Source organism: Castanea sativa, chromosome 8 (genome assembly GCF_040712315.1).
Source record: "Castanea sativa cultivar Marrone di Chiusa Pesio chromosome 8, ASM4071231v1".
Taxonomy (NCBI): Eukaryota; Viridiplantae; Streptophyta; class Magnoliopsida; order Fagales; family Fagaceae; genus Castanea; species Castanea sativa.
In genome coordinates this window covers 55,519,843-55,539,173 of record NC_134020.1, presented here as the reverse complement: position 1 = coordinate 55,539,173, position 19,331 = coordinate 55,519,843, and the positions used below count along the sequence as shown (strand labels likewise).

The 19,331-nt window shown below is 34.6% G+C and overlaps 2 protein-coding genes across 2 annotated transcripts; both read left to right on the top strand.

The window, feature by feature from the left end:
• The first annotated feature begins 990 nt into the window (after nt 1–990).
• Nucleotides 991–5,823, top strand: LOC142606816 (uncharacterized). The gene is made up of 7 exons (XM_075778165.1): nt 991–1,278; nt 2,266–2,548; nt 2,796–2,851; nt 2,952–3,030; nt 3,122–3,260; nt 4,013–4,126; nt 5,294–5,823. Exons 2-7 carry the CDS (start codon nt 2,379–2,381, stop codon nt 5,483–5,485), a joined length of 750 nt encoding a protein of 249 aa, XP_075634280.1. The 5' UTR covers nt 991–1,278; nt 2,266–2,378; the 3' UTR covers nt 5,486–5,823.
• Nucleotides 5,824–11,302: 5,479 nt separating this feature from the next.
• On the top strand, nt 11,303–14,867 carry LOC142608187 (WUSCHEL-related homeobox 1). Its single transcript, XM_075779902.1, has 4 exons — nt 11,303–11,892; nt 12,271–12,579; nt 13,282–13,358; nt 14,331–14,867. The coding sequence occupies exons 1-4, from the start codon at nt 11,730–11,732 to the stop codon at nt 14,679–14,681; spliced, it is 900 nt and encodes a 299-aa protein (XP_075636017.1). The 5' UTR covers nt 11,303–11,729; the 3' UTR covers nt 14,682–14,867.
• Nucleotides 14,868–19,331: the final 4,464 nt, after the last annotated feature.

Here is a 19,331-nt window from a genome sequence, read left to right as displayed (position 1 = left end):
GGTTAAGGGGGAGATGGGACAACACGTGTACAAAGTATCAAAGAGAGGAGTATTTAAGGGGCAACCTAGAACACAAAAAGGGGACGGACTTTTTGTAACCTAAAAGGAAAAAGAAACAAAGAGAAAGATATAATATAAGAACAATTCTCGGCTTACATCCGAGGAAGCTGATTTACAATATTCCTTATTGTTTCCAAGTACTTGCAATCTTTAGTTTGTCATTTAATCCTCACACACTTCTAACCTGGGTTTCAAGCCCACGCTCTACAACTTCATATTATTTAAGGCTCATTGGGCCTGAGCCCATAACTGTTCTTGGGACCAGGTGCAATTGTGCACTTACAAATAGTTAGTTAACTGACAATTAATAAAAATTTGTCCTAATAAAAGTTTATAAAATAATTTGTGTTAGTAACATTATTCTTCTTGCAATTAAGATTTTGTATTTTGTATGTTTCGTAACGCTATATGTCAAACATGCTTTAAACCTTGGGCGCCTATATATATATATATATATATATATATATATATAATAGAAATTTTACTTTAACCTAATCTAAGTGTATATGTGTGTAAAATCTCTCTCCTAGAGACTTGAACTCTGACCCTTGCCCCCCACACCTCATAAATATTTATACTTGTGGAGTGACCATCGCATCAAGGTTATGCAGTGATAACATTATATTTTCACTTACTAATAACAATGTATAATTTTGAAAACAAAATTTTAAAACAAGTATGTTACTCTAGCAATTTTTTTTTTCCTGGCAAGAAAGATAGATTCTCTCAGTTTCAAAGTTTAGCATCATATCAATTTTCACAACTTTGTAGCGTAGTGACTCGTGAGCGGTGAAATCATGGATTTACCATTTTATTTTCACCACTTATAGCTCATTATGTGGCAAAGTTGTGACAAAATTGTGAAAATTAATGGGTACTAGACTTACTCATTTTTCTTGCCATATAGATTGTCTCCGTTTCAAGCGGAACAAATAAAGTTGAATTTGGGTTGTCTACGGCTTTTAACTTTCTAAAATGGCATACTAGTATTAGCCGTGTGGAATATGCGCACAGGCCATGAGGAAGATTCTTAGACTAATGCGCATCTCCCGCTTCCTATATTCTCTTTTCTTTTTTGGCCTCTCTATAAAACTAGACTCTGCCCTTTTCAACTGAATCAACCACCACCTTCTCTCTTCTCTCATATCACTACTCTTATTCTCTTATATATATACACAAACCCAACCCCATTGGTGCTTCTATCCTCAGCTTCACCAGGTTCTCTCTCTGTCTCTCTCTCTCTCTCTGAATATATGTGTATGCATGGCAGTTGGTAGTTTAATATGTTGGTATTCTTATGTATGTATTTATGTGATGTTGCTGACTAATTGGACCCATCAAAGATTTTGTTTTTGATTTCTATTTTAGCTTTATGGGTCTTTAATAAAAGAGATGAATTTAAAGATTGAATGGTTTTTATAAGGAAAAAAAATAGGTTAATGGGTTTGGTCTTGAGTGTGTGTTGGTGGGATGAGGAAGTGCTTATAATATGTTCGACAAAATGCGGCATAGTGATCTGAAAAACAATTTTTTGAAGAAATCAGGTGGAATTCTTAAATTTTGGGTTTTGTGTATATGGGTGGGTGTTGAAAAAAGTTGCATCTGGATCCAATTTATATTGATTGATTGGATAGCTGAAGTTTAACTTTGCCAAGAGGCAACTTTGTTTCTTAGTACCTTGTTCTCCCTTTTATTCTTTCAAATGTATCATGCTAATCAAGGCACACACTTCATTGGGAATGTAAAGGCTTATTTGGTGGGTCATACGATTAAATTTGAGCTCAAAAGACCAACTGTTCAGTTAGTTTCTTATGTAAAAAAGTTAAAAATTTCAACTTTCTCTCTTCCTTGCACAACCGTAATTGATATATAGTGAATTGTTGATTATGTTTGTATGTCTGTATTATATGTTGTAAGTGGGCCATAAATGTAGACCCTCTAAAATTCAGTAGTGCTTATGGCTGCCAAAGAATGGTAAAGCTATGACTAGCTTTTTCAATGGGCTTAGTTATAATTAGAACTGATATTTTGAACACCGAAGCAACTATACAGTGTACTTCTTTGAATAGCAATATATTCCATGTTACAGTTCATTAATTAAGTTGTGGAATATTGGATATTGCAGAAATTTTGACTTGCATTGTTCAATTGAAGCTCTGGCTAATTTTCAATTTCAATGTGTTCTGCTGTTTTGTACCATTACAGAATCAAGATCAAACAATATATTCAGTTTCTCTGGTCACACTTGTTCCGTTCCAATTGATGCCAGCAAGTTCTTTCTGGCAATTGAATTGATTCAATTTTTTACTGCAAAGCCTATGTGTCCACAGAGTACATTGAATACAAGCAGAGCCCTAGAGGGCGTCCATGGGGTGCATGTGGTGCCTCATTCACCATTTGCATTGGAAGAGACTACTAAAGATGGAGATTTTCTTCAGTCAAACAATAGAACTTCGATTATTGAAGTAAATCAGTGCCTATTGATGCAGTGAGTGAAAATTTAAGGAATAAAGAGTTGCTTATTGACATATGCTTTAAAGTATTCAGACATTGTTAAGTAATTAGAATAATTTATCAAAGATAGGAAAATTAATTACTAATATGTATAAGTAATTCTTGTGATTCATTCCCCCATTTTTGAAGTCTCATTGCTATCTACATTTTCCTTTACATAGTGGTTTGCATGCAAAGTTGATGCAGCATGAGCCGCACTAATTTTTTGTTTACATCTCCAGATGGGTATGGCAGCGTAGACCAGCCTGTTTGAGGCCCATCCAGGGATGTATTCAAGGTATTGCAAAGAGAAATACCCTTTTCTCTAACTTTGTTTTTGCATGTCAGGCTGCCCAATCTCTTGTGAAAAAATTAATATGTTTGCTAACTTTTGCTAGGTGATCAGAATCTTTCAGAAACAGTGGCTAATGTCCTTACTTCACTTCCTTTCATAGCTCTTGGAATCCAGGCCCCAAGGTGAAATTTTGCTGCAATTTAGTTGATAAGCATAATTTTTTTTTTAAATGAATCTTCTAATATTTGTTTTATTTGCTTGACTGGAATGCAGAAAGAGCATGAGCACTAAGCTGTATGCTAATTCATTAATTGGAGTTGGAGTTGCCTCAAGTTTGTACCACACTTCAAGAGGAAAACTGAGGCAGTATTTGAGATGGGCTGATTATACAATGATAGCCACAGCAACAGTAGTAAGTCGAAACTAATAATATAGTTTGCTAATCACTCGGAATTTTCAAAGTGAAAAAACATGTGGCTGATTGATGTCATCGCATGATTTTATAACATCTGCTAGAATGAAAATTTAATAGGATTTCTATGCAGAAAAAGTATTGCAGCACACCTGCTTTGAATTGTATAATTCTTTGAGATTCATGAATCTTGACCTTGTATATCAAAATTAGCAGAGCTAATGTGCGTATCAGTGTGTGTATACTTGATGATTCAGTCTTGATCTAGTATTTTCTTTTGACTGATCTGGTTTAGTTTGTGCTAGTCCACGTACAAGTTGCTTGTGTGTGTCTCAAACTAGCGAGAAACATTAACTATAATGCTAAATCAATGTGCCGCATTAACCTATGTGAATTACTTAAACAATTAAACTCAACTTCAGCTTTGAAGTTAACTTAGTGTCAGTTCTCCCATATGTTAAGTCATTCTCCTTATTTCCTAGAAAAGATGACTTTCATGATTAATTGCACAGAAATTATTTTATTATGAAAAATGAAGAAATTGGCTTAACTTACCAATGCATGTATTTGTACATCTATATAAGAAAACTGATATATTTTATGCATGCATGTATATGTATGCACACATCACACATTATAAGTTTTTTTTTGTTTCTTTGCAAACAATTAGCTCCACCAGCTCACATTCTTCTTCAAGTTCTTTCAATTGCTCACTTATACATAAAACTGAAAACTGGTAAACATTTTGTCAGTGTCTATCAAGAGCCCTCAGAGGTGACAACCCAAAGTTTTTGATGGCAGCATCGGCATTTCTTCTACCTGTCCAGCCTCTAATGGTTTCGGCTGTTCATACAGGGATGATGGAGGTAATTCACTGTTTTTGATCTTTGACACTCTTTTTTCATATATTAGACCCCATAATTTTTAGGCTAAATACTATTTACACCCTTAAGTTTGGAACCACTTCTAAATCAGTCCTTTGACTATGAAAACTTGTGTGTTACACCCTTGAGTATTACAACAATGTCAACATGCCTATTCCATTGACATCCATTAGAATCTTTTAAATTCATTAACCCATCCAAAAACAATATCTTTTGGAACCAAAAATAGGGGGAAAAAAGTCAATTTTGGGCTGGTTAATGGCGAAAATGTGACGGAGAATAATGGAAGGGGCACATGACATCATTATATTTAATATTTGATGGAGTAAATTGCAAATTTTGAAAGTTGAGGAACTTAAAATGTAAAGTGCATTTTAGCCTAATTTTAGTTGTGGCTTAGCTGATAAATATCAGTGCTCAAGAGCTTCTTAATCATTTTACAAGGTAATGCAGTTTGGATTTGACCATATTGTTCTGCCGTCAAAGTAACTTCTTTTGGTGGGTTACTTATTCAAAATTAAAACTTTCTTTGTTTAATGACAATCAAAATCCACATGTAACTACAACATTTAGGGGTTCATCCACTAATTTGGAACCACAATTTCTGTCGAGTTTTATTTCTGACTATGTACTGTTTTCCTGTGACCTGACCAGATTATAAAGTATTTTTGTGGTCTACAGTCTATGATAGGCTAGTAATCAGTAATCACTAGAGCTGAACATGATTAGCACATTTTGAACGGTATGAAATGTTACACTGAGCTCAAAACCTGGCCAGAGAATGAATCCTTGTTGTATGCTACATGGTATGATAGCCTAGTCATTACTTCAACTTAACATGACTAATATTCATTATTCAAACAATATGAAGTCAGTTTGAAGAGTGAAAACCCACTACATACATGCCTCTTAGTTTGTTCACATAAAATTATGTATCCCATATCAGAACTAGCTGACTGAAATGTAGTGGCTATGTATTTAGCATCCATTCTAAAATCTCTACTAGACATAATTTACCAACATCATCTCATATATTTAATATCCAAATCAGATTTTATTATTATTATTATTATTATTATTTTAAAATTTCCATCCCCCTGAGCGTTTACTTTTGTTTAGCTAAAATAATTTTGCCTTGTTTTATTCCAGGTAGTATTTGCAAAAAGAGCATCAAAAGATCCAGATTTGAGGACGGCCCACAATGTGCATAAGATGTCATCACTGTTGGGCGGTGTACTTTTTATTGCTGATGATGTTTTTCCTAGGACTCCATACATTCATGCTGCCTGGCATCTCGCTGCAGCAGTTGGTGTTGGCACCTTGAATAAGCTTCTTGAGTAGTTGTATATTTTATATGAATTCCTTGTATCTAATTCATCCATAGAGCTGCATCATATTCTTGGGAGAAAGATTTCCAACTTCAATTGTGAGTAAATCTGCAGGTTGAGAGGTAATGGAGGGATTTGTTGTCTTGATCAGTTAGTGTAGTTCATGTATTTAAACTGCATCAGTTCTATGATCTTTGCTCTCCAAATACACTTCATTTTACTAGAATTGCAATGTAACTATACTGGAATGGAATATTTCTCGTAAAACAGTGGCAACTATTGTACTTTAGATCACCATTGACCAATGTCAAAGAGAAGAAATGTTTCTTCTACTTGATTATCTCTTGCAAATTCGGACTATCATTATTAGTTCATCTAGAATATATATTGTATCTATGTGTGGTGGGCCTTTTTGTGATTTTGGACTAGACTGTCTCCTGCTGTATTGAGCTCAAGTATTCTGGATAAGAGAGTCAGGACCGGCTCAACTGCAACTCATTTTGATCCGGCTTGCGTACAAACTATGTCCCCGTTTGCCGAAACTATTGTCACATGCCCATGGCAGGCGAAACGACCACAGAAGAAAGTTGTGGTGGAATGGGTGAAACAAAACAATGATAAGCGAGATACATTATTATTAGGCAAACTAAATAAACAATATTTCGCAACAATAAAATAAAAGAACAAGTTGTAAGAATAATAATAAAGACTGGAGGAGAGAATATAACGATAATCAGTAAAGTCAAAGAAGAATATGACTAGTTTGCCACATTTAGTTTAGTTACAGAGTTGTGGTCAAGGAGGGAACCGTTTCCTCAATGTGGGTAACCTCGCAGGAGCATCTTGCCGCGGAAATTACACACTTTGAGGGAGCAGACCTGAATGGCTTGTGCCCAAAAGTATTTCTTAACAGAGGGTAGGCTTTAAGAGGGAGAGAAGGAGAAAACTCATTGGTGCATGCCTACCATTCTAATCTCTCTTGCTCTTTTTCTCTTATCTCTCTGTTTCTTTTCCCTGTTTTATTATTTCAATTTCTCCCTTTTTGTTTTCTCTCTTTTCTTTTGTGCTTTTTTGTGCGGCATAATGGTAATCACTCTTGTGGTGATTGTTACCATTTTCCCCCCCCCCCCTTTACTATGCACGGCAAATGCTCTTTATATACTACCTGCCACAACTGTTTCTTTACCATTTTACCCATTAACAATCTTTGTCTAGTCTGAGTGTCCTTACCAACTATCACTGGTCTGTCAGTGCCCCAACCACCACCACTTACCTGTGCTGGCTATGACACTCCCCATTACCAGACAAAGAAGGTTGTTTTGTTTGTTTGCTCACTGTGGCCTTCTCATCTGCCACGGTGTGGGTGTTCTCTCTTCCTATCCCTCATGGCATGCACCTAATGGTTCCAGCTCATCCTCCCTCTTTTGGGTGGTATGTTATCTCAGCAGGACATTTCCCCCAAAAGAGCTTGAGGAGGAACCCCAGAATAGGCTTTCCCTTCTCCCCACCGCTAGACCATACCCTCTCTTACCTTTGACCCATGACCCACCACTCTTGTATTGGCTAGGTACAGGCTGGTAGGGCCTGGGTCTTGGGCGTGCTCCACTTCTTGTGTACATTTAAAACCTGTTTGCTGCTCATGCGTTTGCCGTGGTCTGGGACTCATCTGTGCGTTCGGCCGCCCATCCTTGACCTTTTATGGTGTGAACCATCTTCTGGTCTTTCATTCCTTATTGGCCTGCTTCTTTTCAAGGGTTGGGCCTTATTTGGGTTTCTCTTTTTAGTCCATTTCTTGCTTCACCCGTAGTCTTGATGTCATTTTTGCCACACTATACTGCTATTCTTGCCATGGTATTATTAGACCCGTTTTTGCTGGGCCTTTTTGGGCCTGCTGCCCAGCCTTCTTTCAATGACTTTGTATGGTCATTTATGTTACACTGTTTTCCCAATCTGTTACATTGTTTGTAGGCTCTTTTGTCCCATTTCTTTCTCCTTGGGCATCCTTGGCCCATTTGCTAATTCTATATTCCTATGGACACTTTGCTAACTCTTTTGGGCTTCCTTAGCCCAATTACTTTATCCTTCATCCTTCATCCTTGGAGCTGATGGGGTTTCCCTCAATCCCTTTCTTTCTTACTTCATTACATCGGGCTTGCTGTGGCCTATTCTTGTTTTTTTTTCATTACATAATGCCCATGGGTTTACTACTTCCTCCTTTTGGGCTCTTCTGGACCCATATGCTTTTCTCAAGATCTATTTATTTATTTTATGGGCCTATGATCTATTATTCCTACCGTTAATGGTTCCTTCCTATCAATTCACTAACTCCATTCTTGCTCATATTGTTGGGCTTCTTCCTACTGGTGGGCTTTTTCAAAAAATGAGCCTCAACAGACTGTAACTCCTAGATGGAAGTATGTCTGTTACATTGTGCATGTTTTTTAAAGACTTATATGTGGATTAAGGGCAATTCTTCCTCACCATCAAAGATAATAGACCTTCTGCAGAATCGAAAATAAAGTTCAAGGTTTCTGCACGCCTGTTGGGCAACTCTATTGAGGATTGAATAGGATCAAATTTCTCCTTGTCAAGTTTGGATTTGAGATTGGATAAAATTCCTTCTTTGAAGTGAATGGAATATTTTTTTTGTAGAACAGTGGCAACTATTGTACTTTTAGATCACAGTTGAGCAGTGTCAAAGACGAGATGTTTCATCTTTTTGGGAATTCTATTATCTCTTGAAAATTGGACAATAATTCTAAGTTCATCTAGGATATATATTATACATGTAATTGCTAAATGAAAGCATGCTTGTTACATCTTGCACACTTTGTTAAACCCCGCAAAATGTTCTGACTTCTAAATTTAATGTTAATTTCTTTGAAAATGGCCATGGTTTGGACCCACGACTTCTATGTGAATAAAGGACATGTAAATAGAGTCCCAGTCATATTTTATTTCTTATATCTAATGTGGGGTCAGATTGTTTAAAATATGTTCATGGGCCTTGGGCCGGGTTCGGGGTACTAGTCTGTCCGAGCAAAGCCTTAAAGCCCACAAGCGGGTTATTTGCAAAAAGGTTAGAGGGGCTTGTCCGAGGAAGGGCATCTCCTCGGCTAGGTCAGGTACAAATCGGATGATATGTTACGGTGTTTAGAAGGAGATTCTAGGAGGTTTGGTGTATGATGATGTGTTCTACAAGAGAGCAGAAGGGGAGAATGGATAGGAAATATCTTAAGGAAAGCTGCTACCGCCGCATTAAAGACTCTGCACCTACCTCTCTAGCCGCATTAATGGGGAAATGACTTCTGAATAATAATGACCAGCCTTACAGCAATTATTTGAAGACTTCAAGAGGGTGGCGGATGAGACAAGTATCCAACTTGGCGATTTGTGTTACACGTGGAAGATGAAGGGAAGAAGAAGAATGATATAAAAGAATGAGAAAGGAACTAGAGCTGGGGACCGAGGGAGAAAGAAAAAGAAAAGAGAGTACTGTACGCATCATCTTTAATTTTAATCTATTGTTGGAAGAAGGAAAAGCAATATAAGACATCTTCGGCTTACGTCCGAGGAGGATTTTCCGTTATTTTTATCCATCGATTGTGTAGATAGTGGCAATCTAGCCCACCATCTGTTGTCAAATATCCATAAAACCTAGGTTTCGAGTCCACGCTCTACAAATTTGATTGTATAAGGCTTTTTGGACTTGAACCCATCACGCAGTTGGGTCAGGGTACAAATTGTGCACTTACATCTAGTAAAATGTATTTGGTGTTACATTAGGTGATATTAAATATGCATTTAGACTTGTAACATTTAATATGAATCATAGTAAAAGTAGATTTATAAAGAAGATCCTAAATCCAAATGTAAAAGCCAACTTTGCAAAATCGAAAGGCAAAAGCCACCCTGTTGGGTAGGTCTATAGGGGATTGAATAGGATCAAATTCCTCCTTAATCAAGTTTGGACTTTTTGAGTGTTAAAGCCACCCTGTTGGGTAGGTCTACAGGGGATTGAATAGGATCAAATTCCTCGTTAATCAAGTTTGGACTTTTTGAGTGTAAGTAGGGGCTATCTGACGTGCACAATTAGTTATATATTAATGGCTTATCATATTCAATTTTATCTCTATGATACCAGCTCATACCTAGAGGCTAGGCTAAGCTAACCTTTCCAATAATTTTGTAATCATGGTTTGCGTCACACAAGAGCTTTGCCTATTTGTCATGCACTAATTCAAACATCTTATTGGTGAGATGGTAATTTTACCTCATACGTACGTAGAAAACAAGTATATATATACATATATGTCAACCATATTTAAGTTAGCAAGTACAAATAATTTAACAGTACTTATAACGTCCAACCGAAATAAATCCAACAATAATGATTTCCAGATATGGTCGATAGACACCAAGACAGAAGCGTGCAAAATCATTTTGCCATATTTATGAGTTATGAGTTATGACTATAGTTAAGAGTTGAGGAGCAAGTCAGGTTGGTGTTGGCTAAGACGAAGAGATAATAAATATGATTGAACAAATGGAGTAATGAGAAAACTCATGTATGGAACTAATTAGAGAGGCAACACGATCGATCGACAACATGATTGTGTGATTTGGTACCAAGCTTTCCTTTTCATTGGACAACCTTATTGCATGGTTAACAAACACACGTATTGACATTATTGTGAGGATGGAGCTAGCTAGCTCTTTTAGTTCTCAACTTAACACTTACGCGTAGACATTATTGGGATGTCCTCTCATGATTATTTGTATATCTAGCTATATGCCCCCCCTAATTCCATATATATTTTTTTGGTACTCCTATAGTTATCAAAATCGAAATTCTTGGTTAAAAATCTTATGATTCAATGACATTACTTGATTTTCTCCATAAGAGAAACTTGGATTTGAACCCCTTTATTATTATTATTATTTATTTATTATTTTTTTTTTTTTTAAAGATACACATCCTTTGTAGAATAAATTCACCCTCACTTATATGATTGTCCATCTCCATATGTTTTTGGACAATTGCCATCTCAGAATACCTCTATTATAGCATATTAATTAGTTATGTTGTGGTTTGTCGGGTTGAGTCCAAACTTTGATGTTGGAAAGGAAAAGAGATATAAATGTTGTACGTAATAACATTTCTATCATTATTACGTAAACAACAACAACAACAACAACAATAATAATAATAGAGAAATAATATGTCCACAATATTTTCACAATATTTTTACAACAAATTTTAAGTGGTAGGCTGTTACTGGTCATTATTGTTGGAACAAAAAAGTAATCTTAGTGTTAAGTTCAAATTTGAACCAATAACAACTAACCACCTATGATTTGTTGTGAAAATATTGTAAAAATATTGTGGACGTAACGCCTCTCATAATAATAATAATAATAATAATATGATGATATTGAAGAAGAAAATTAAAAAAATTGACTATCATTTGTAAGCTATGTGAAAAGAAAATAGCCACAAAAAGTATAATGCATGGGGCCCTATCACACAATTGTGGGGCAATCATCCAACATTTTGTTATACAATATATGGACATAGGAAGAGTTCATGCCTTCACGGATGCCCACAGAATATACTATTGGTAATCTGTGTGTGTTTGATTGTGTGTGTGTGTGTGTGTGTGTGTGAGAGAGAGAGAGAATTGAAGGAGAGAAAATATTGAAGCAAACAGTATAAATTGAGAAGAGTGAAAGGCACAAGACAGTGTAATTAAACAATAATAGTGTGGTGTGTTTCGAATAGGGCTTTTATGATACAACACTATCATTATGGTCACGTCCTTTTTATACCTCCTCGCCTCCCAATATCTCTCTCTCAGAATTCCACGCTTCACTGCACCCATTCTTTAGCTTTGTCCTCCTATTGCATACCTCTCTTGTCCCTCTCTCTCTCTCTCTCTTTTTCTTGTATGTACGAGTTTTGAACCTTTTATCTCTCTCTCTCTCTCTCTCTCTCTCTCACTCACACACATATATATATGAAAGCTTGGTCAACCTAGCTACTGTCTTGCTTGCTACTTTACACTTTCTTGTCTCTAATTTGAAATCCAACTTTTTTCATTCTCATTCTTCATTCTCTTACATACTCCTTTCTCTTCTTCTTTTTTTGGGGTTGCCAGGATTCATATCTTCTACTCAAACCTTGGAATGTATATGACATTTCTCTAGGGAGAAGGAGAGAGGGCATAGCTTCATTGCAGTGATTCACAAAGTGGATAATGGGTTGTGGTGATGGTAAAGAGTTTAATGTGTCTAACTCATTCACTGGTCTTAAACTTCGACCCCTTGTTCCAAAGCCTATGTCAATCAGTCCAATATTAACCCCTCTTTACTGTGATTCTACTCATTACACCAATCTTTTCTCAGTGAATCACCATCCAGGTATATGCGACATTATTTTTCTCAATTCTTTCCCATTTTTGTGCTTGTGTGAATAGAACAAAAGGGTTGAATCCATGTCTCTCTCTCTCTCTTTAGAATAATAGTCGAAGAATATAAGTTTCTATAAATATGGAAAATACCCTAATTTTGAATGTGGCTTGAACTATTAATTTATGTAATGGAAGTAACAAAAAAATTATTTTAAAACTTTTGAGATAAGTAGTAATTTACTATTCTACAACAATGGGGGCATGTCTTACTTTATTATTACACGTTTTTTATTCCTAATTTTCCTTATATTTGATGTACTTATATAGTTGTAGCAAGCATTGGTTATTTTCTTTCACTCACATGCATATGACTTTGTTATCCTTACAGCTTATGTAACTCAACAAATTGAGACAAATTTTAACACAAAACCGTTGGCAAGTTCACGGTGGAGTCCAACTCCGGAGCAGATACTAGTCCTTCAAGAGTTGTATCAACATGGAACACGAACTCCAACAGCTGATCAGATCCAACAGATTGCAGCATATCTTCGAAGGTTTGGTAAGGTTGAAGGGAAGAATGTTTTCTACTGGTTTCAAAATCACAAAGCGAGAGAGAGGCAGAAACGCAGGCGGGAACTGGCTTCACACTTACAAGTGCAACAACATGATTGTAACAGTCTAGTTAAGAAAGAACCAGGTACCAATCAATTATATATATGTACATTTTTTTATAACCATATCCAATTTTTTCATCATTTTCTTAGATACCATACCCTTAATGCTCACACAACAATTATATATACATACATACATATATATATATATATAATTATTGGTAAACAACAACTATCATAGTTTAATATGGTGGTAAAAGTATGAGTTAGAAGGTGATGAGGTTGGACTTATGAAAATCCAAAAATTGAGAAAAAGAAAAAGATGCAGAACTTGTGATTCAATTATGATATTTTTATTGCACCATTTATTGATCTAGAACATGGCATACATCACAATAGTGACCAAATAAATACAAGAGAGAGAGAGAGAGAGAAGCTAGGTTAAAGGGCTTTCGATTTCCACTTTAAAAACAAAAAACTTTTTCTTTAAAAAAAAAAAAAAACGGAAAGTGAACTGTTTTGAGATAATTATTCTTGAAAACATATGCATCTTATTTTCAAGAAAAGAGAATCAAAATGAATAATTTTCCTAAAATAGTTTTATATTAATAAAAGTATCTTATTTGTGAGTTTTCCTTTTGTCCTCCAAAAATAGTGTTTAAAAACTATTTTATGAAAACACATTAATCCTTAACTTTTTGTCCCTTTTTTTTTATTCTTTTATATGTGGTTTTAATCTTTGAGATGTGTAAAATTGAATTTGCTTTGTTTCTGATTGTCTACAGTGATGGAGAGGAAAGTTTATAAAGTTGAGCAGGCAAAGAAGTGGGCACCTCTTTTAAACTGCAGAAGACTTATAGAGGTCCGCCAGTCATCTTTATCTATGTACTTTGCGTGCTTTTGGATGGGATGTTTTGTCCAATTTACGCGTTCACTTTTTTTAGTGGGTCTCGATAGTACTGTTCACGTATTATCAAATTTATTTTTTCACAAATTTTTAGGTAAATTTAAGTCTCACAGTACTATTCACATTTTTAAAAATTATTTTATTACAACATTTTTAGCAATAAATTTTTGATTTTTAGTAAATAAGCAGTATCTGAACACATCTTTTGTATAATATTCTTGACTTTAGCTGAAAGTTATACCCAAAAGAAAATTAGATGCCCTAAAAATCTATAATTAGAAGCGAAAAGAATAAGAGAAAGCAACAAGGCCTTTTGGATGTTGGGAAGTAGAACTTGTATTCCTTACTTTTTGTTGGGGCTGCGTGTAAGATTTGAGAACTTTTTTGGACTAAGTGTGAATTTAATCACTTAACTGTCGTTGATAAACTATCATTTGTCCAAAAAAATTAAACAATTTGAAAGGAGTAAAAAAAAATCGTGATTAAAATATTATTATAATTCTTCCATCACGTGCAAACGTAGAGTGGACTTGCGGTAAAATTTTTATCTTTTTCAAATTGAAGACAATGTTCAAAACATAAATAATCTATTCTATTACCATAATAAACTATCACATGCTCCGCAAGTTTAAATTAGGTTAAATTGTATATTTGATCCTTAATTTTTATCTTTATTTCAAAATTGTTATTATACTTTAAAATATTTCACTCTAGTCTATATAATTTTGAAATTGTTCAAAATTTTCGTGCCGCATAATAGACTTCACATCATCAAATTGACTTGGATTCATGAATTCTGTTTTGTCAGTATTTTCTATCCGGGAGGACCTTTTAGAAATATTTTAAACTATATGGTTTTTGAAACAATGAAATTTATTCATTAAACCATTAACTATCATTCTAACATCTATTATTCGTGATTTTCAGGAATCTGCTTTGGTGCATAGAGCAGCAAAAGCAGAGAAAATATCACTTGGGCGGATTCAATTTGAGGGGAGAGTATCACAAAAGAGGAGAACAGTAGAAAGGCAAGCTACGAGTCAAGATAAGGAGATGGCTCATGTTTTATCATTAAGGGAAGGTTTCCCCGACCCTGAGGATCAAAGAAGAGAGTTTAAAACCCTTAAACTCTTTCCATTATATGGTGATGATCATTGTGATTGTGATGGCAATAATATTGGTTTCACAGAAGAGGACATCAAACTAGTGCCTAACAAAACTAGGGACAACGAGCTTGCTCCAAGCCAGTACTTTGAGTTTCTGCCTCTGCAGAAATAAACAAAGCTAAGAACCCCACGTCAAGTGATCAGATGTGTATGTTAGATTAGATGCATGGTTAATATATATTTGTGTGTGTTAGATAGTTAATTACTACATTATGGTGGAAATGGTAACTGGTTAATATATGTGTGTTAGATAGTTACTACATTATGTTGGTAATTAATGGCTACTGTTTTTCCTATTTATTATGGTCTGCATGGTGCACGAGTGAATGACAAAGACATGGGAAAATAAGACCTAGCTGGTTGTACCAAGTTGTAGAGATCCATTCCATAAAATAAATATGTATAAAAAGGGTTGTAGAGCTCCATCATTTTCTCACAATAGCATTTTGTTCAGACCATGTTTGTGTTGTGTGCACATACGCGTGTTGGAATTGACAATAAATGTGATAGTCCAGTACTATTTGTCTGAAGAATGAATAAATGGTGCTGTTTCCTTTGCGATCTTTGTCCCTCTTGGTTTGTGGAAAACGAACCCACGAGAATAAATACTTGCAAGGTAAATATGTGTAGAATCTTTTTTTATGTAATCTCAGATGGAGTTTTGTCAAAGCTGAAGAAAGATGGTACCAGATAGAGTGATATTCTGTGTAAACCTATTGGAACTGAATGCAAGAACGGATCTATTTTCATCTGAGGGTGGGGAATAAAATAAAAAAAAACTTTCTTTTCCAACCCAAACTATAATTTTTTTTTTTTTTTAGAATACTAAAGTATTACCACACACACGGGATATACACCGCTGTAAGTTTCTTTAAAAAAACTCAAATTATAATATTAATTGTATAACCTTTATCTTAATTTAGTGAATGCATATAAATAATCTTTTCTTTAAGATAATTGAAAACAGAAAATGTTATAATTATTATCAATTTTACTTTTAAGTTTACAATTTACTAATTTCATAATTAAAATGTGATTGAGTCACTTCAACAATAACATAATAAACAAATACTTTAATTACTCTCTTTCTAATTAGCGACACATCATATTGTAAGGTTTTTGTAGTCAAATATGTAACATTTCTAATACAGTCTCAAAACCCTAGAGTTGACATTGCTATATAAATCTGCCAATGAATGAGACTTAGTGAAGATGCCTACAAATTAATCCTACAAAGAGACAAAATGAAGTTGTAGCATGCTCAAAAGGAGATGGTGCCAAGCAAACGACAAATTTTTTTTTTTTTTGAGCAACACGCACATACATATATATAGGGGAGTGGGGATAAACAAATGACAATTGATCTCAATATGTTTGTTGTATTCATGAAAAACACCATGGTACACAACAAGCCATACAGGGGCGGCCCAACAAATTCGGAGGCCTAAGACGATATATTTATATGGGAATATATGTGGGGTGGCACAAGAGTATTTTTTGGGCTAGAAGCTCAGTCTGAGGAGGTGGAATGGTCCGAGTGTGTATAAATATTAACTCATAAGAAAATACTAGGTAAAGAAGAGATAATGTCTGAATAAATATGTCCGAGGAAGATTGTGTCCTCGGCGAGGTGAAGCTGAGGTAGGAGAAGGATTGTTTGATATCCACAGGCTATGTTCTAGAAATTCCTATAGGATAGAGAAGACATGGTATACGTGGGGGATAAGAAGAAAAACGGTGGAATATCTAAGATAAAACTGTTACTACCGCCCCGCATTAAATGCTTTGCAACTGATATTCTGGCCGCATTAATGGAGAAATGAGACCTGAACATCAGGCTTGAAACTTGGCCCCTATCTCCAAAGACTTCAGGGAAGGTGGATGAGACAAGTATCAAAACCAGCGGTCTAACCATGAGGTGAATGATGAGAAGGGGAAGAAGAAGAAGGGAGTATAAAAGGGAGAATGGACCTTCGGTAAGAGGGGGATTTTTTGGAAGAGAAAAAGAAAAAGGACACTAAAAACCTGACTATCCACAATTGTAATCTATCTTGAGAAATAATAATATAAACTATCCTCGGATTGTGTCTAAGGAGAAGTTTTTAATTCATATTCATATAAACAACTCCTTGTAAGTGTCATTGGGCCCAAAGCCCATCATTCTTTGTTATTTAAACATCATTAGAATCTAGATTTCAAACCCACTCTCTACAAATTTCATTGTAAAAAGGCTTTCAGGTCCATTCCCTTCTGATTGTGGGTTTGAGCTCAAATTGTGCCCTTACAACTATATTCTTTTTATTTTGTAATATGCTTTTTTATTTTTTTGGAAAATGCTAAAGTTATAACAAATTTTATTACAAAAACACTTAGGGTACATTTTGTATACTAAATGAGGATTACGATAGGAATTGTAATTTTTATTACTAAGAATCAAATGTGTTGTAATATAATAACTAAACCTATTCATTAGTTTGGTTGTAAATTATAACATTATAATGAAACTTAACATTTATTTTAGGAAATTTCTTACTCATACAATTATAAAATGTTTTATTTTTTATAATTTTTTATTTTTATAATTGTTAGATGTATATGAAAAGTTTGTTTATTTTTGAAATATATTAAGTTTTGAAATTATTGCAGTTTGTAAGGAATAACTAATAGAATCTTTTAAAGAGGAATAATTATTCCTCATTTTGAAGAATAGTTATTCATAAGGAATTATTATTTCTTATAATAAAAACATAACTAAACTAAAGAATAACTAAACCATATAATAACTATTATATTATAGCGCCTATTACAGTCTACCAAACATGCCATTAGAAACGTGTAGTAATGAATGTGATTAGTGACACTTCAAGAAGATAATAAATATGTATTTGAATGAATGATGTTAGAGATATTATAAATTTTACAAAATGAGGCTTACAAAGACGTATCATTTATCACAAAAAGTATTTCAAAAATGCACTTAATAAGTTGTTGATGTCCACAAATCATATTAATTGTCACATCAATTTGTAAAGGTCTTTGAAGTAAAACTTACAATATATATTTCTTACATTTTCCTATCTAAATTATTTCTTGTGATTAATGACATATATTTATAGGACTCATATATTTAAAGTTGTATTGTCTCTAGTATTACTTAATTATTTGGAACTTCTTAAAAGTTTTTTAAAAAAAAAAAAATCTATATTTCCAAAAACATTTTTTTTTTTTTCGAAAACAATATACTAATTTTTACCCTAAAATTCGAAATCTTTCTTTAATAAGAAGCTCTAAGTGATGGCCAAAGTGGCTTAGCCTTAAGGCCGGCCTGAAGCCATATCTTATAGTAACCAACATAACCGAAGAAACTCAAAGGCACCCATGCATGGAGTCTTTTGGGTAAATATTGGTAAAAATGAAGTTTTTTGGGGTTATAGTCACTGTTCGAAGTTATTTGGAAAAATGAGGAGAGAGAGTGAATTTCGGCAACAGTGTTGCCGAAATTCGAAGAAAAGTATGAGAGAGAAAATCCAAACTGAGGAGAGAGAAATTTTGAGAATTTCCGCAACAGTGTTGCCGAAATTCCTTCTGCCCAAACCCTGCCCGCTTCACTGAGTGCCCATGCGCGTGAGTGCCAAAAGGAAAAAATAAAAAAGGTTTGTGGCAATCCCATTGCCGAAAATGGAGGGAAAAGAAAAAAAAAAAAAAAAAAAAAAGAAGAGAGAATTACAGCAATGAGATTGCCGAAATAGGGGGGGAAAGAAAAAGAAAAAGGAAAAAAAAAAAAAGTGGCCATGTAGTGCCGAAATAGGAAAAAAAAAAAAGGAAAATTCGCAATGGGTTGCCGAAATAGGGGGAAAAAAAAAAGTAGCCATGTAGTGCCAAAATAGGAAAAAAAAAAAAGAAAAAAGAGGAAATGTGACAATGGGATTGCCGAAATAGGGGGAAAGAAAAAAAAACAAATGTGGCACTACATAGCCACCTTTTTTTTTTTTTTTTCTCTCCCCTATTTCGGCAACCCCATTGCCAATTTTCCTTTTTTTTTTTTTTTTTTTTTTTTTTTTGCCCCCGATTTCGGCAAGCCCATTGCCAATTTTCCTATTTTTTTTTTTTTTTTTTTTTTCCTTTCCCCCCTATTTCGGCGAGTCTTTTGGGTAAATATTGGTAAAAATGAAGTTTTTTGGGGTTATAGTCACTGTTCGAAGTTATTTGGAAAAATGAGGAGAGAGAGTGAATTTCGGCAACAGTGTTGCCGAAATTCGAAAAGTATGAGAGAGAAAATCCAATGAGGAGAGAGAAATTTTGAGAATTTCGGCAACGGTGTTGCCGAAATTCCTTCCCTCCCAAACCCCGTCCCGCTTCACGAGTGCCCATGCGCGTGAGTGCCAAACGGAAAAAATAAAAAAGGTTTGGGGAAATCCCATTGCCGAAACGGGTGGGAAAAGAAAAAAAAAAAAAAAAGAGAGAATTACAAAGAATGGGATTGCCGAAATAGGGGGGAAACAAAAAGAAAAAAAAAAAAAAAAGTGGCCATGTAGTGCCGAAATAGGAAAAAAAAAAAGGAAAATTCGCAATGGGTTGCCGAAATAGGGGGAAAAAAAAAAGTGGCCATGTAGTGCCAAAATAGGAAAAAAAAAAAGGAAAATTGGCAATGGGGTTGCCGAATAGGGGAAAAAAAAAAAGGAAAATTGACAATGGGTTGCCGAAATAGGGGGGAAAGGAAAAAAAAAAAAAAAAAAAAGAAAAAGAAAATTGGCAATGGGGT

Bases quoted from the DNA above. Each gene is read 5' to 3' on its own strand.
- LOC142606816 (XM_075778165.1), top strand. From the start codon at position 2,379: ATGTGTCCACAGAGTACATTGAATACAAGCAGAGCCCTAGAGGGCGTC. The intron at 2,852-2,951 runs GTATTGCAAAGA...AACTTTTGCTAG, and splicing joins CATCCAGGGATGTATTCAAG to GTGATCAGAATCTTTCAGAA. The intron at 4,127-5,293 runs GTAATTCACTGT...GTTTTATTCCAG, and splicing joins TTCATACAGGGATGATGGAG to GTAGTATTTGCAAAAAGAGC.
- LOC142608187 (XM_075779902.1), top strand. From the start codon at position 11,730: ATGGGTTGTGGTGATGGTAAAGAGTTTAATGTGTCTAACTCATTCACT. The intron at 11,893-12,270 runs GTATATGCGACA...TTATCCTTACAG, and splicing joins CTCAGTGAATCACCATCCAG to CTTATGTAACTCAACAAATT. The intron at 12,580-13,281 runs GTACCAATCAAT...GATTGTCTACAG, and splicing joins TCTAGTTAAGAAAGAACCAG to TGATGGAGAGGAAAGTTTAT.